Source organism: Pangasianodon hypophthalmus, chromosome 7, assembly GCF_027358585.1.
Source record: "Pangasianodon hypophthalmus isolate fPanHyp1 chromosome 7, fPanHyp1.pri, whole genome shotgun sequence".
NCBI classification, from domain to species: domain Eukaryota; kingdom Metazoa; phylum Chordata; class Actinopteri; order Siluriformes; family Pangasiidae; genus Pangasianodon; species Pangasianodon hypophthalmus.
Genome location: NC_069716.1, coordinates 21,324,341 through 21,341,750, shown reverse-complemented (window position 1 = coordinate 21,341,750; position 17,410 = coordinate 21,324,341). Strand labels below are relative to the sequence as shown.

At 38.5% G+C, this 17,410-nt stretch overlaps 1 protein-coding gene across 4 annotated transcripts; it reads left to right on the top strand.

The window, feature by feature from the left end:
- The first annotated feature begins 602 nt into the window (after positions 1-602).
- On the top strand, positions 603-16,508 carry LOC113528874 (matrin-3-like). Of its 4 annotated transcripts, none has more exons than XM_026917658.3 (22): positions 603-790; positions 2,618-2,679; positions 2,768-3,655; positions 4,079-4,140; positions 4,310-4,348; positions 4,663-4,679; positions 5,110-5,216; positions 5,518-5,579; positions 7,188-7,226; positions 7,320-7,351; positions 7,453-7,508; positions 7,761-7,880; positions 8,229-8,353; positions 8,484-9,204; positions 11,427-11,508; positions 11,621-11,652; positions 11,834-12,028; positions 14,601-14,722; positions 15,047-15,344; positions 15,475-15,652; positions 15,948-16,063; positions 16,181-16,508. In XM_026917658.3, exons 3-22 carry the CDS (start codon positions 2,876-2,878, stop codon positions 16,232-16,234), a joined length of 3,237 nt encoding a protein of 1,078 aa, XP_026773459.3. In that variant the 5' UTR covers positions 603-790; positions 2,618-2,679; positions 2,768-2,875; the 3' UTR covers positions 16,235-16,508. The 4 variants fall into 4 exon arrangements, with proteins under 4 accessions (XP_026773459.3, XP_026773461.3, XP_026773458.3 ...); XM_026917660.3 differs by having other exon boundaries at positions 604-790; positions 11,885-12,028; XM_026917657.3 differs by having other exon boundaries at positions 604-790; positions 11,615-11,652.
- Positions 16,509-17,410: the final 902 nt, after the last annotated feature.

Genomic DNA, 17,410 nt, shown 5'->3' with positions numbered 1-17,410 from the left:
AGAAAAAAATACAATATAAACTAAGTATGAAAAATTTTGGAAGACATTTTGCTAAAAAAGTGTTAATTTCCCCTATGTATTGAGGCTTTTGGGACATCCTATAGTTATTAATTTTAGGACACATGTGGGGCGGCCCAGGAAAACCCCTCGAATGTTGCTCCAGCTGAATTCTGGAAAACAGAAAAAATGACAAAAAGTTAGATTTTGGCTAAAAGTGATTTTTGACTAGTAAACCAAACAGAAACTGGGGGGAAAATGGGCAAAAATGGGCAAAAAACTTTTCGGGAAACAAAAACAAATAATCCCAGAACTTTTTTGTTAGCTGGTTTCCCAGAGAGAATCCGGATCCACCGCAACCCTGAGAAGGATAAAGCACTTAGTGAAGATGAATGAAAGAAAAATTCGGCTAATACGAGACAACATTATTCAAAACTCCATATTAACATAATGTAATTGGTTTTAGTTTTGTGTGTGTGTAAAGTTCCTGTGTGACAGTAGTATTTACCTCGTGTCAAAAATTGAATACCTGCTCTGAAGTAATAATGTTCCATATAGTGAACCTGTTATGCAATAAAATGTGCAACTTTTTAAAAAAAAAAAAAAAAAAATCTAAAATGACAACTTTCTTGTAGTGAATTTCAACCCCTCGGAGTGAATATTTGAGTGTGTTATGTATTTTTAATCCGTGTCATATGGAGGCTTTTACTTTGCCTCATGTTCCATTTTTCTCTTGCGGGAGGAATTCACGTTAGCTGTCCTGCTAGGCTACATTCACTAAATTCAACAAAAGGTAAGTTATAGTTGTTTGTTTTTAATTTGTTTGTCTCTATCGCTTTTGGTGTTTAATCGAAAGGTACATGGCTGCAGATGAAAAACCAATGGCTTTCAGTCAAAAGTGTAAAAAGTAGCTAGATAGCTAGCTATGTAGGTACCCTGAAGGGACGTGTGAAGCTAATGCATGAAGCTCATATAGTCTTACTGAAAATGTCGATATTTATCCCTTTCATGAATAGTTTGTAGGGAATAGTTCGTATATCCATTTGTAGGAAAAATATAAAATATGAAATATCTCTAAATCACGTGAGACCATTGTGGTAATTTAATATAAGCCATTATCCTGATTTCTGTTGCTCTTTATGACTATTTGCCATTCTCAGTGCAGCATTTCTCTGTCATCTGTGGAAACTCTCTGCACAAAAGCCTAAATCAAGTAAAAAACAAAAATGGTGTCAAATAAGCTCAATTGAACGCTGCAGCCTTTTAAAATGGAATATTTTTAAATCTCCAACCTCCGTTGTGTCATGTAGCAACAGTCATAAACTGCATAAATGTAAAGAATATTACTATATTTTGTAAATATGGCAAGCAAAATGTAGAATAGAAGTAAAAATGTTTTCACTGGTGTCTTTGATGCATTTTATTCCTACACATGGACAGTTCATTTATTTTAAAATAAGTCATATTTTTGGGGAAAAGTCCAAATTTATATGACATGCAATTTTGAGTAACAAAAACCTTCTAAAGAATCTGAGTATGTGTTTTAATAATTTACACATGAAAGGGTGATATTGATATTTTAAGCTGCTCTACTTTTGACCAGTGAAAAAAGTAAGATGCAGGAGTGTCCAGTAGTAGTAAAGATAGTAATACCACAGTACTTTTAACTACTCAGATCTGATTCCGGTTGTAGTTCAAAGCACAGGTTTATATTAATGTACTCCTTAACAGCTCATTCACAGTATACCATATACATATAATCATTGACACGATGAAGGTAGCTTTGAGGAGAAGCTTATTTACCATTCATGGAAGGATTGTCGGGTGTCAGCGCTTTATAATGATGGAAAGTTTTAGATCATGGGAGAGTCCTCAGGACAGAAGAGTTTACGCTTTGTGGTTTCTCTGCATTTTTGACTTAATAACTTTAAAGTAAAAAGAAAGTAAAAAGAAGATGGTGAGGGAGTGACTGTTTATAGCTGTGGTAACTTAAGTGACAGGAGCTTGTGTTGTGGACGTTCCACAACATTAAATGTAACTATAAGCAGTTAAACAGTATGACCTGTTGTTCATTAATAAATGTAAAAATTGTAATTGTTGACAAATTGCTGTGGTATAAGAGGAATAACACTTCGGAACTTAGCGTTATACGAAAATAATCAACTTTGGGGTGATTACACACCACCACGTTATTGATTATTTGCTAGAACAGCATACCCGTCATGTTTTCTTCCTCATTTAGTAATCAGTGCAATGCTAGTAAGGTATTTGTGCAGTTCCGGCAGTGAAGTGACTTGTTACATTCTTATCACTGTGGGTAGGAACCACCTGACGTGTAGATCTATCAAGTGAAGTAGCCAGCCAGCTAGAGAGTCTCAGATGTTGGGATGGTCTGGTATGCAAAACGATAGCCTCTATTTTATTCTAGCTGCTATTTCTTTGTTTCAAGAGGAGAATGTGTTCCAATTTGGTGGACTTGTTTGGGCGACAGCAGGAGTCTAGTCTGCAACACACTTTTTTATTGTGAGAACTCCATTAATCCTTAAACAGTCCAGTGAAGAGGAGACCTTGGTTTGCAGACCTTTACTAAACACATGCCTGCCTTGAAAATTTCTTCCAGAACAAGGAACAGCATCATTATGCACCAGCATCTGAATGATTATGTCTCACTGATGCTTGGCGGTAAGTCAGAGTTTGTTGACTCGTTACTTGGCTACGAGAAGGACCTTGAGTGCATGATTTTCTTCTCATCTACAACCTTTATCAACAGGTGAATGATAGTCTGCAACTCAACCAGCATCAACACCTCTTCTTTGAAAATTGCTCTTGCTGAGCAGTTGCTTTTTCTGCTGTTTTGTCTTCTCACCAGCCCTGCAGCATGTCACAGAAATACCCCTACATGAACACAGGCGATGACTTTCTATCACATCAAGACATGTATGCAGATTCGTCCCAGAGACAGTCCAATACATACCGGCCAAGCATTAGATCCTCGTCTCAGGAGCAAAAATGCTCTACAACATCTTCCAACAGAACTGTAGACTCTCCTGTCCACTTACCTGGGAAGGCTTTGTCATTTCTTCACAGCTGTGGACTGGACTCGAGCGACATTGCCCACCTTGCAGAACTTCCTGAGCATCTCTTCACGGTCGAAACACTTTCCAAAATGCTTTTACAGATCAAAGAACGTAAAATGTCCAACGCTTCATCATCTAGGCCCAGCACAAGTCAGCCTCTTGACAATACCTCGACTCGTCCCTGGGACGGTAGCAGCCACACCAAACCTGTTGAGTATCTGATTGATCGACCTGGAGATCCAATGTACCCTCTTCCTCCAGAGCAAGTTCAAACCTGGCAAGACCGCTGGGGGAATCCTCGAAGAATGAATTCTTTAACCACTGCTACCAGCGGTCCCAGCAGTAAAAGCAGCAGTGTTTCAGACTACAGCATCTCTGGCCCATATTGCAATACCACAGACTCACCAGGGGCTTCGTCACGCTCTTTTGTTGATCTCAGACCGAGGCCTCTCCTTTCTCTGAGATTAGAGCCACCTGTTATCGCACCTACTAGGAAGGAGGCCTCAGACTTCACTTGCAGAATTCCCCCGGCTTTTCCTCATACGTGTTGTCTCTGTGACATTTCTGTCCGTTCTACAAAGGTAAGTAGCATCTTGAGTTTTCATACAGCTCTCATTACCATCTTGTCACCAAACCAGCTAAAGATGTAAATTAATATCAGCTTTGAACACTCCGGTAAGTTTAAGTAAGTTTGGGAAACACTGTTGCTATAATATCTGTACTACAGCCCATGAGTGCAGTTATATATATTTTTTCTTTTTATTTAATATATATTTCCATTTGCACTTTAAGTAGTTGTGTTTTTTTTGTTTGTTTGTTTGTTTGTTTTTTGTAGTATGAAGTTAATTTTTGCCAGATCTGTAGAGAATAAAAATACACAGATTTGTGTAACAAGAGGTAGTCAGCTGCGAGGCTAATTATCTGAAACATGCTGCGAGATATATTTATTGTACTGTTTGTTGGAGCTTTATCTAATTCTATGCAATGTGGATGTATTTTTGTAGGAGTGGCTTTTTCATGTTCGAGGTCGTGAGCATACTAAAAGTCAGCTTGAACTTGTGAAAAAGTAAGTGCATGCCTCAACCATGAAAGCTGTGTGGTTTACATTATATTTTATTATATTATATTATATTATATTATATTATGTTATATTATATTATATTATATAGTTTTAAGAAGATAACAGATGGTCAGCCATAATTTGTTGGTGAATTTATCATAAATTTTTTCTGTAGGTACCCAAAGTGGGCACAGACTGTTGAATCTGCACGAAGGTAAATAAATCTTGGAAAAAGAACTTTAATCACGGTTCAGTTGTTTTTCACTGATTTGAACAGTTTGTCCAACAGAATCTTGGACAAAACTTGGGACATGTTCGTGCATTAATACAGGCATCTGCTTCATTGCCCCATTTATTTTTATTACTATTATACTGTTAAACATTAACAAATGACTGTCCTTTGGAACTGTGTGTTTCTCCTTGTTTCTGACTCCTTCTGTGTCCTCCTTTTTTTCCCTATTAAAATGTGTAATACTGTTTCAGAAGGAGAGATACATTAAGTCTAATGTTATATTCTTTTAATTTCAGGAATGAAAGCTCGGAAGGTAAAAGTCATCATCTCTTCTTGAACTTATCAAAACGTTATATAATATAATAATGTTTTGAGGGTGCATTATCACTCAGCCTGGGGTTGTACTTGCTTTTAACTACATGCACACAAGATGCGCCCTGCATATTTTCTGCATTCATTCAGTGTGTTGATGTTGCATGTGCGAAAGTATTAACATCACTAATGCACGTGGTGTGATACCATCGTAAATAGTAGGGCTGCTATAGTGCAGTATTGTGAACAGACTGACAAACTAGAGTGTTGTTTCAGAATAGTTTTTGAATATTAACATGAACCAATTTCCTCCTATGGTTTGTGTAATAAATTTTAAATAAGTACAATTTAGGCTTCATACCCATCAAAGTCCATTACTGTACCAATCACTGAGTTTCTTAATGTATTAATTTATTTCAATGTCCTGTAAGTTTACAAGGTGCCAACCAGGACAGAGGCCTCAGACTTCAATGGCACCGTTCCCCCAGTTTTTCCTTACTTGTGTGCTCTCTGCAACATCACTGTCTTTTCTGAAAAGGTAAGTAGTTTTCATAGGCTAATATATTCAAATTAACACAGATTTAACACAGAAAAAGCAGATAAGCTAAAGTAAGCTTTAAAAAGAAAGGAAGAAAAAAAGAAAAAACTACTATTTTGCAATCTGTGATGGAATCTGAACATTTCTGTCCTAGGCTGAATAACTAGATCATGTTGCCAGATACATACATACATGCATACATTGCACAAAATGTTTTTATTCAAGCTTCCTGCGATTGATACGATAAACACTACTATAATTCTGTGCTATCTGATGTATGCAGTGTATTTCTTTTTTACAGGACTGGTCTGTGCATGTTACAAGTGGTCAGCATGCTAAGAGCCAGCTTGACCTTATGGAAAAGTAAGTCAATCATTCAATCAATTCAGCAGCCCTATTACTGAATGTACTGATATGATATTTAAATATTTTTTTCAGTTTTACACTAGAAAACATACTTTTACTAGTCATTTGGAAGCTGTAAACATGGTGTGTAATATGCATTGTAGACTCTGTTTATTTCTCTGACTACTAAAATACACTATATTGCCAAAAGTTTTGGGACACTCCTCCAGATCTTTGAATTCAAGTGTTCCAATCACTTCCGTGGCCACAGATGTATAAAATCAAGCACCTAGGCATGCAGACTGCTTCTACAAACATTTGTGAAAGAATGGGTCGCTCTCAGGAGCTCAGTGAATTCAAGCGTGGTACCATGATAGGTTGCCACCTGTGCAATAAGTCCATTCGTGAAATTTCCTCACTACTAAATATTCCACGGTCAACTGTTAGTGGTATTATAACAAAGTGGAAGCAATTGGGAACAACAGCAACTCAGCCACGAAGTGGTAGGCCACGTAAAATCACAGAGCGGGGTCAGCGCATGCTGAGGCGCACAGTGCGCAGAAGTCGCCAACTTTCTGCAGAGTCAATAGCTACAGACCTCCAAACTTTGTGTGGCCTTCAGATTAGCTCAAGAACAGTGCGTAGAGAGCTTCATGGAATGGGTTTCCATGGCCGAGCAGCTGCATCCAAGCCTTACATCACCAAGTGCAATGCAAAGCGTCGGATGCAGTGGTGTAAAGCACGCCGCTACTGGACTCTACAGCAGTGGAGTGCATTGTGCCAAGTGTAAAGTTTGGTGGAGGGGGGATTATGGTGTGGGATTGTTTTTCAGGGGTTGGGCTTGGCCCCTTAGTTCCAGTGAAAGGAACTCTTAATGCTTCAGCATACCAAGACATTTTGGACAATTTCATGCTCCCAACTTTGTGGGAACAGTTTGGGGATGGCCCCTTCCTGTTCCAACATGACTGCGCAACAGTGCACAAAGCAAATGTCCATAAAGACATGGATGAGTGAGTTTGGTGTGGAGGAACTTGACTGGCCTGCACAGAGTCCTGACCTCAACACCTTTGGGATGAATTAGAGCAGAGTCTGCGAGCCAGGCCTTCTCGTCCAACATCAGTGCCTGACTTCACAAATGCGCTTCTAGAAGAATGGTAAAAAATTCCCATAAACGCACTCTTAAACCTTGTGGAAAGCCTTCCCAGAAGAGTTGAAGCTGTTATAGCTGCAAAAGGTGGGCCAACTCCATATTAAACCCTACGGATTAGAATAGTATGTCATTAAAGTTCACGTGCATGTAATGGCAGACGTCCCAAAACTTTTGGCAATACAGTGTATCTTCAGAGATGACCAGACTTGACAGACTCAACTTAATGGCTTCAAATATTTAACTGATTAATGACTGGGTTATAGTGAATTCAGTTTTCATGGCATGTAGAAATCACCAAACTGTACTCAATCTGGATGTATAGCCCCTTCACATGCAGCTGTTAAATACAGAGAAAGAAGAACAATAGTCTGTGCCAGTGTATTTATTAAAATACTTTAAATATTTATAGTATTATAATACATCTGTAATATAGATTACAGATGAATTTTACATTAAAATTGATTACATTTCTGTAGGTACCCAGAGTGGGATGGGACTGTTCAATCTTCTAGAAGGTAAACAAATCTGGTCAAGAATTGGAAATGCTCTTATTACACAAAGTTTTAAAATGCACTTATTTTTTGATCAATTCTTTGTAATTTTATTAGAAATGATGGTCACACCTCCACAGACAGAAGAGGTAAAAGTCTTTTCCTGAAAGAGGAAAAATCTTTTCCTGAGCATGTTAAAAATGTTAGTTCTCATAATATCGCATAGTAATTGTGCTGTATCTCATACCAGATGGAACCTCAAAAGAAAATACTTCAGACATGAAGATATCACAAGTGAAAGATAAAGTAAGTTGTATGTTGCCATTTCTGTCTTTCATCTTTCATTTTATATGACTTAAAATAATTTACAGTTGCATGTGAACACAGGGCAAAGTGATCTGCGTTAAAGTTGAAACCAATACAGTGGAAGAAAAATACTTGAGAAAATTGCTTGGACAGTTTGGAGAAACTGTGCAAATAAGAATGTTCCCTAGAATGTTATGGCTTGATGTATTTTGTTTCTGCAGTTGACCAGTCGTTTTTGTTTCTGTTTTTTAGCTAAGTTCTCGAGTTGTAAGCTTCACACCATTACCTGCTGGAGATGGTATCACTGCAGAGTTGACTGCCATTGCTAAACGTTTTGGATCTGTCAAAAAATCCTTGTTTCTGCCAAACCGGGTAACACGTTCATTGCATATGTGGATGTTAAATATTCATTAGTGTGGAAATTGGGATTTTATGTTGAAGTATGAATATGAACAAAATTACCATACCTTTAGCACTCACTGTTAAAATCGTTATTAGTTTGCAAGATAACGTGCTCCTGCTTATTTGAATGTGTGATGTAATTCATTTAAAATCACATATGACTATAAAATGGTCTAAACTCTAAAAAAGGAAATGGAAAAATGGAACTTTTTGGGCAGTTAATACATAACTGCAGTCCTGAACCAAACTGTCAGGTGTTCCTTTTTTCCCCCCAAGTTCACTTGTTCTTTCTAATACTTAACTTCATCTGTTCCTCAGGGTTTTGTGGAAATGACTTGTTTAGCAGAAGCCAAGAAATTGGTCGAACACTACTCAGCCAATCAACTGAAATTAAAAGGCAAATTAATTCAAGTCACCTTCTCTTGTGAATATAACTCACTAAGGCAAGTAGTTTTTTTCATTTTTTTGAATATAGGTGGTCTTCATGCATTTTGTAGCCTCTAGCATGATGAAATGTTTATCAGTTGTCTTCAGTTTTTGTAATTTGGTATCCTTTCCTTGCTCATGGCCCAGAGATGCAGAAGTTAGTGACAAAACACAATCCCGGCGCTCTCACACCCACAGGAGATCTAGCCCAGGCAGGGATAGCATTCAGAGGGACTCTCCTAGTCCCAGGAGAAGACGTTCGTCAGAGAAGACCCACTCTAGCCCTACAAGAAGGCTTTCATCAGAAAGGACTCGCTCTAGCCCCAAAAGAAGACGCTTGTCAGAGAGGACTCATTCTAGCCCCAAGAGAAGACGCTCGTCAGAGAGGACCCATTCTAGCCCCAAAAGAAGACATTCATCAGAGAGGACCCACTCTTCAAGGAGTCACAACGTAAAAGAGCGAAAAGATTCTCGAAAATCCAAGGAGAGCTCTAGTACTTTCTCAAATTCGTGCCATTTTTCAAGCTCTGCTGATAAAGATGAAGCTGCAAAATCAAGCGCAGATACAGAAGAAAACAGGAGTGTGAGCAACAACTATGTTGAAAGCATGGATTCAGACAGTGACCTTGAAGGGCAGGAAGTGATAGAAGATGATGGTGAAGAATTGGTGCATGACATTGATGATTATGAGCCCACAACAAGTGACCAGGAGAATTTACCATCAGAACCTATGGATATAACAGATGTTCATACAGAGGAACAAGGAAAGACTGGAGAAGGTTCTCCAAATGCTGATACAGCAGAAGCATCAAACAGTCTGAAGGAGAGCCAAAAGTTTGAAGAACATGAAGACCAGGAAATAACAGAGGTACTTTTACTGAAACTCTGATGGAAACCATACCGTATATACACTGACTGGCCACATTGTTAGGAACATCAGTACACCTGCTCATTCATGCAGTTATCTAATCAGACAATCATGTGGCATTTACATTTATGGCATTTGGTAGATATCCTTATCCTTACAAAAGTGCTTTGAATCAGTAACTACATCCTGATACTGGTTGTCTAGGTCACGGAGAATACCATCAGTCTAAAAACCTGTTGGGGAGGTAATTAAAGTGTTAATTTAAGTTAAATTAAGTGGTCTGGAGCATTGTGGAAGGGAATGGATCCAATGGGCAGGTGGTAGAATTGCAGGACAAAATGACTTGCAAGATCTCTCCTGTTGCTAGATTAGAAAAATGTGCCAGTGAAGGAGAAGGGGAATCCTGACTGTGTAGTGTAGGAGTTTGGGGTAGGAGTGAAGGTCTGGTAGATTTGGAAGGGATAATATGGTGCAGGAAACTAAGGAGGAAGGGGAGATAGAGTGGAGGTTTCAGCGAGGAAATATTGATAGCTGGTTGTAGGCAGGATAGGGAGGGTGATGGTGAAGGATACCAAGTGATGATCGGAGATGTGGAATGGGGTAGCATTGATGTCTGTAGCTGGAGAGGGGTGGCTGAAGACCAGGTCCAAGGCATTTCCTCCCTTGTGTGTGGGAGGGCAGCTCTTGAATGTCAGGGAGAAGGAATGCAAAAGAGGGAGAAGGCAAGAGGACTGGAGCTTGTCAGAGGGGAGGTTGAATTCTCCGAGGACAGTGAGAGGGGTGCTGTCTGAGGACTTGTGAATAGCTAATCCATTTCTTCAAGAAGGTCTCCAATTCCAAAGCCCACCTACCACCGCTGTTTGAGACTGAGACAACAGTGGAGGGTAGATGAGGTTACTGGTAGTTCAGCCTCTGGTTTGTGGATGAGACCGTCTGGGTCTGTGAGATTTGACGAAAGATAGGTTTGAAGCACATGTCTGCTGTGTAGTCTGGAGTGAGGTCAGTGATTTTTAAGTAGCGCTGAGAGGGAAGTGGTAATGCTAACTGAACAAAAAAAGTAACAAACACTACTAAACCTAACACTTTCTATCTAACACTTTGTATCCGAATTTATGCTTCTAACCAGTGCAAAATATGCTTCTGGCAGCTAACCTTCAATATATCTTAGTAAGCCCTGCCAACAAGTCACACCTTAAGGGAGACTGCAACTACTCTTGATTAGCCACCTGAGAGCGCTAATTAAAGTAGACCAATAGACAGTTCCAAACAACACTAAAGAATCAACAGTACTAGTGGAAGAATCTAGATCCAGCTGAGTCAAGTAGGTAGTACAGAAATGTCAGAATCCTTCCTTACCAGTAGAGAATAAATTCAAGATAAAACAACTTAAATCACACATGATAGCAGTGCAATGCATAAAATCATGCAGATACAGGACAATAGTTTCAGACAGTGTTGAGATCAATCATAAGGATGGGATGAGCTCAAAAATGCAATCTCAGTGACTATGACTGGGGCATGGTTGTTGGTGTCAGACAGGCTGGTTTGAGTTTTTTAGAAAATCTCCTGACCTCCTGGAATTTTCACACACAGCAGACCCTAAAGTTTACACAGAATGGTGTGAAAAACAAAAAACATCCAGTGAGTGGTAGTTCTGTGGGCGGAAACACCTTGTTGCTGAGAGAGGTCAGGTAGATGTAGTCCATCTGCCTTAAGGTGTGATGTGTTGTATTTTCTGGGATGCTTTTCTACTCACTACAGTTGTAGTGTTTTTTTTTTTTTCAACATAGCCTTCCTGTCAGCTCAAAACAGTGTGGCGATTCTCCATTGACCTCTCTCATTAAAAAGGTGTTTTTGCCTGCAGATCTGCTGTTCACCAGACGTTTTATGTTTTTTGCACTGTATAGACTGTTGTGCGTAAAAATCCTAAGAGATCAGCCGTTTCTGAAATAACATCTGGTACCAACAACCATGCCATGGTTAAAGTCAATAAGATCACATTCTTTCTTCATTCTGAAGTTTGATGTGAACATTAACTGAATCTCTTGACCTGTATCTGCATGATTTATGTATTGCGCTGCTGTCACCTGAATGGATAATTGCATGAATGAGCAGGTGTACAGGTGTTCTTAATAAAGAGGTTAGTGAATGTGTATAAATTTTTATAAGAATTTTAATATAAGTTTTAAACTTGTCTTTGGGTTTGTTTTGATTTTTCACAGGAGGACCATGACTTCCCCAAGATTCTTGAAAATTATGTGACCTTAGATGAATTCATAGAAGAAAATTCTTCAGATTCTCAAGGTCTTCTTTTCACAACTGTCAGAACATGGCAGCTGTTTCTTGTTTGTTTAGCTCTTGTAAGGCAGGTGTATAGACTTATAAATAACTGTACTTATATGCTTTTCAGAAACAGATGAAGCAAAGGTGTCAGTCCCAAAAACTGAGGTTAGTCTTTTTTTTCAGATTTTGGAAACTGGTGTTTTATTTTCAGTGCTCACCTGAAGGGGGGTGAGGACAGATTAAGTCTTGCCCCATACAGGTTCATGCAGATTTTTAATAGTCTGTGACTAAATTTCATCTGTTGGGGTGTATATATATATATTTAACTATATATAAAATATTTAAGGAATCATCAGACGAAGTAACCACCTCCACAAATTTTGTACCCTATACGAAGCAAAGTGATAAAGAATCCAAATTGCCTAAAGAAGAAGGTACCAGCAAAACAACTGCAGAACCCAATGCCTCAGAGAACCTAGAAGATGGTGTTGATCAGCTTAAAGAGGAACAGGACACTGAGGGAGTGACGGACGACCTTAAGGTAAACAAACCTCTTACACTCTCATTTTTATGTATATAATTCCATTAAGAATTCAGAATAGGATTTCTTCATTTGTTATTATTATCATCATTATTAGGGGCACGAGCAGCAAAGGTGCATAGGCACCCTATTGTTAGGTATGTCCGACTCTCTATCCATAGCCTAATGGATAGAGAGTCGGACTTGCAACCCGAAGGTGAACCTGAAGGTTGTGGGTTCGAGTCTCGGGTCCAGCAGGGATTGTAGGTGGGGGGAGTGAATGACCAGCGCTCTCTCCCACCCTCAATACCACGACTGAGGTGAGACCCTTGAGCAAGGCACTGAACCCCCAAACTGCTCCCCGGGCGCCGCAGCAAAAAAAGGCTGCCCACTGCTCTGGGTGTGTGTTCATGGTGTGTGTGTGTTCACTACTGTGTGTGTGCACTTGGATGGGTTAAATGCAGAGCACCATACCATACTTGGCCACAAGTCACTTCACTTCACTTATTCTACCTTTTCTTCTTATTATTATTATTGTTGTTCTGCGTCGTCGTCTTATTATTCTACTGTATCTTTTTCTTCTTCTGGCTAGGGTGTCTATGGCAGCCCATAGAACCATCTGGTAAAAAGTTGTGAAATTTTGCACACTGATTTGGCCAAATTTGGGCCAAGTGCTGCCAACACTCTAGCGCCACCATCGGGTCAAATTTGGGCCTAATTTGGATGTACGTATATGGGTGTAACTTTTTGTACAAAATTTAAAAGCCAGGATTCCCTGGGTCAAGATGAGTTCAGTGCACCCTATCATGTCAATTTCCGCCTAATTAGATTTTCTGTCAAAAACTGTTTTTTCGCTACTCCTCCTACAACTTTTGTCCAATCAGTCCAAAAGAATTTTGATTACTCCAAACGGTTTGCCGGTAATGGGCCAACCAATCTGACGGCAACGCTGCCAAACAGGAAATGAGGCTGTATCTCAGCAACGACTTTGCACACTGACACAAAACTTGGTAGGCATCTTCAGGACCATGACCTGAGGCTATGCAACAAATTTCGTGACAAAAGTTACAATAACATACTAAAAATGCTTACATCTATCTGCCTTTTTTGCTACTCCTCATACAAATTTTGTCCAATCTTCACCAAATTTGGGTCACATCATCTTGAGACCTGTCTGAGGAAAAGTTATCAAAGAAAATTGATATTCAAAGCTTTTCTCCTGTAATGCTCTGGCAAATGCAACAAATAGGATGTAAGTGTGTATCTCAGCAATGCATCTAGGTATCATCATGACACTTGCTAAGTATATTCAGGACCATGCCCTGAATGTACCCAAGATTGTGACTGTGCTACCTTGTGGTCAAGAACTGTAATAAAAAAAAATTTTTTCCCCTTATATCAGACTGATGAAAAAAAAAAAACAGAAATACCTTAGTTTTTTTTAAATTGCAAGAAAAGAAATAATAAAAAATTAGGTCAGAGCAGTAGCAGTCATGACCAAAGGTCAAAGTAGCAACAGACAGCTCCACAGGTCACAGCAGTAGTGGCAACTGCAGCAGCAGTGCCACCCTGCTGCCCATTTGTTCATCTAGACCTTTCCTCTTACAGTCAGAGAATTGCATCACTGTCCATGGTCAAAACATTCACATCATGAGTGAAACTACAAATCACTCTTGAATCCCTTTGCCAAAAGTTATTGCTCTGCTTTCCTGTGATTGCTTAGGCAACAATTGTAGTGCATCTGTGAAAGTGCAGCTCACCAAGTCTGTTTGTTTGGCCACCGAAAATGCTACTTGCAGCTTTGGTTATTGTTGTTGTTTGTTTGTTTGTTCTGGATTTATAATGATGTATTTATAACAGCTGTAGAATTTGGAAATGTGTAAAGAGGGTAATGTTTAAAACTACTGTAGTTTGTACCACGTGCATATTGCAGCATCAAGGGACATATGTGAGTAAAGAATAAAACACAACGGGGTGTTTGAAGTTGAAAATAATCAACTCGAAGTCTTAGTTTCAAGTAACAGCACATGCTGTGAAGTGTTTTATTTCTGTTATACCACAGCAATTTGCCAACAATTAATTTTTTTTGTATTAATTAAAGAATGATTTATCATACTTTTTTAAAATCAGTTTATAATTTCTGTTTAATGTTGTGGAACATCTGCGAAACAAGTCAGTTTCTGTTACCACTTACATTGTATCAGTTATAAACAGTTATTCCCTCACCAGTTCTTTTTTCTTTCTCTTGAAGTTAGTAAGACAAAAAAGACAGTTTTGCTACTGAGAAATTTTCTCTGTACATGAAAGCACTATTGTCAGTGCTGCTGTTATATAGAATAAATCAACACCTTCTGACCATTCAGATCTGAGAATTCAGCAGTGCTGTGGTATAAGGTGTATTTAAAGAACAGATGCGTTTGCCTCTAGCATACAATCTTGAGTGTGTTTCTTTTTTCTTACTCCCCCCGCCAATAGATGTATTTTAAGACTTTTAATAATTATTTGCCTGTTTGAAAAGTCTATCATTTTATTCACTATGTTCAGGACTGTAAATTGGTTGTTAAACTAACTTTTCTTATATTGTTTTGTTGAGATGGCACTCGCATCTGATGCTGAGAGAGTCGCAGCTGATTCTAAAAATCAAGATATTGTACTACGTGGTAACGTCTTGAAGATTACAGTGTCGGAGAAGTACTGCCATCTACCAGAAGAAGGGTAATTCTTTTAAAGTATATTAATCCTATATACAGTGTGTGTGTATGTGTGTGTGTGTGTATATATATATATATATATATATATATATATATATATATATATATATATATATATATATATACATACATACATACATACATACACACACACAAACTGTAGCTACCGGCTAAAGATTTTCGCCAATGTGCAAATGTGTATCCTGTATATTTATCCTGTTTATCCTAGACACTCTGTAGACAGTCTTCATTTATATGCACATTACATTTTTAATCCATAGCCTGTAAATGTAGCTACTTTATGCTGATTGACTCTTTCACATGGCAGACACAGACCCCCACCCTCAGAAGACAAATGGCCAGCCAAGAGGGAGCACTCTGAGGAGAGAGAGGAAAGCCAGAGCGGTTCCTCAGCAAAAACTACCACCATGAATGAAGAGGAACCCCCATCCAAAAAAGCTAAAGAGAAGAAGCCTAGCGAGGAGAAAGCTCTGAGTGTACCAAAGGAGGAGGATGTGGAGGTCAAATCTGAGCCTTGTGAGAGTGTAGCTGAAGTGAACAGTGAGCATACAGAGGAACACAACACAGATATGACAGAAACTCAGAACGTGGAACTCAAACCACTGGTCAGCTTTCAGTGTCTTTTTTTTTTTTTTTTTTTTTTTTTTAATTATTATTCTTCATGTCTGCATGTGTTGGAAACGGTTCAGCTTCCTGTTAACTTTGCTTTTAACTATATCTCTCTGCATTGAGCAGAAGGTTGAGAGTGACACTGATGTTCCTCCTACTGAGTCTTCATCTGTTGCATCCTCTGCTGGTGTGTCTGAGAAGAGCCAAGAGCCGACTGAAGCCCCCACGCCTCCAACTGAGTCTGTCAGAAAGCCTGAAACCATTATAGATGCTCTTGGCCCATATGAGCCAAACGTCCCTGTGGGTAAGTCATCATTTTAGAGTCAAAGGCAAAATCAAAATGAGGGCCTGATCCTGATTATGGATTAATTACAGTGTCTTGCATAAGTATTCACTCCTTGAACTTGGGACCTAACATACAAGATTTGAAAATTCCAAAATATTCAGAAAGCAAAATAAGCTGAAAAGTTTCAGTTTTACTCTATTATTAGGTGATTATTAGGTGGAAATGTGCCTGAACTACATTTTTTTCCCCCCTCTGTTTGTGCACAGAGAAGTGGTGCTGATTAATCACTAACAATAGTGCACTATTATTTCAGGTGTGGAGTTTGTGAAGATGGGCTATTACTGTAGAGTGTGCTTCCTTTTTTACTCCAATGAAGACACTGCTAAAAAGGTTCACTGCAGTAGCCAAGCACACTACGAGAAACTCAAGGTGATTTCATATGGCTTACATGTTTTAATACGTGATAAATCTGTATTAAAGACGGAAATATTATACAAATGCAGGCTGTATTCATTCAAATTCAACTTGTTTTTTTCTGCTTTCTAGAAACACTTGGAAAAGGAGAAGGCCAAAGCACAAAGTAATCGTGAGAAAAACTGAATATGGAGGAGTGTAATTGTACAGTATTTGGTTGTGCATGAGCCTTAGTTTGCTTAGTCTCTCCTTTTGGAGGATTGATTTTAGTGTCATTTTTAGGTTGATTCTGTCAGTTGCCTATTTACTGTTTTTCTTATATGTGTATTAGAAAAGTTGCCATATTCATAATAGAAGAACTTTCATGGCTGCTTGCTTGTTATTTTTTTTCTTTCTTTTTTTTTTTTGGTTGCCTACCACGTTTTGTTCTGTTAACATTAAAAACATTTCTTACACTGACTGTTTCCTGGTTGTGAATTCATGTCTCCTGTCATTTTTAAATATTTTTTGCATTGCTTTATTCATTTTAGTTTTTTCAGACAAACTAGTGCAGATGACAGGTAATTCCCTTTCTTGTTAAGCGTTAACTGAAATCTGTGAAAGTTTGGTTTTCAGGTCAGATTAAAAGTTTATGTACAAGGCTTCTTAGTGCTTTACAAATTTCTCTTGTTTTCTCAAATTTTCTTCAGTGTTTCTTTTCCTTTGAAATACTGGTTATAGATGATTGCAGTATGAAAATTCACCCTCTAACCAATCATTAAATATCTTTGTGTGCTGCAACCACCCTTACAACAGCAAAAGATTACAGTAACTAATCTTGATGAACATTTATTCACTGAATGATGCCAATGTTTCCCTTTCTTTAATATCGCCATGCATAATTAACCATGATCACTTTGGGTGAAGAAAAAAGTTTGTAAGGTGCTCTTTTAGTTTTATTTATCATTTCAATGCAGGGTTAAAGCATAGTCAGAACTGTCTGCAATAGTCACTTCTTACACTGTATATTAAGTTTGGGACACCACGCTTGTCAAAATGTTTTCAATATATGGGTGCTTTCTTTGTACCTTATGTGCAAAAAATAGCATCAGATTCAAGACTAGCCATCACCCAAGTGTGCTCTGGGGAAAATCTTTGGCCTTCTGTGTCAAAACACTTTTGGTTTTCTCGGTTTGTTTGTTGTTTTAGTTCACAGGCTTGGGTAGTCTTTACAATCTTTCCTTGGATGTCTACTTGCAAAAATCACATCAGGTTAAGGAGCCAGTTTTACAAACGCGGTGGTGAAAACAGTCAGTCTGCCTAAAGGTGTCTAAGACTTTGCTGGAAAAATGAGATTCAAACTATTCATTTAAAGGGTATTTC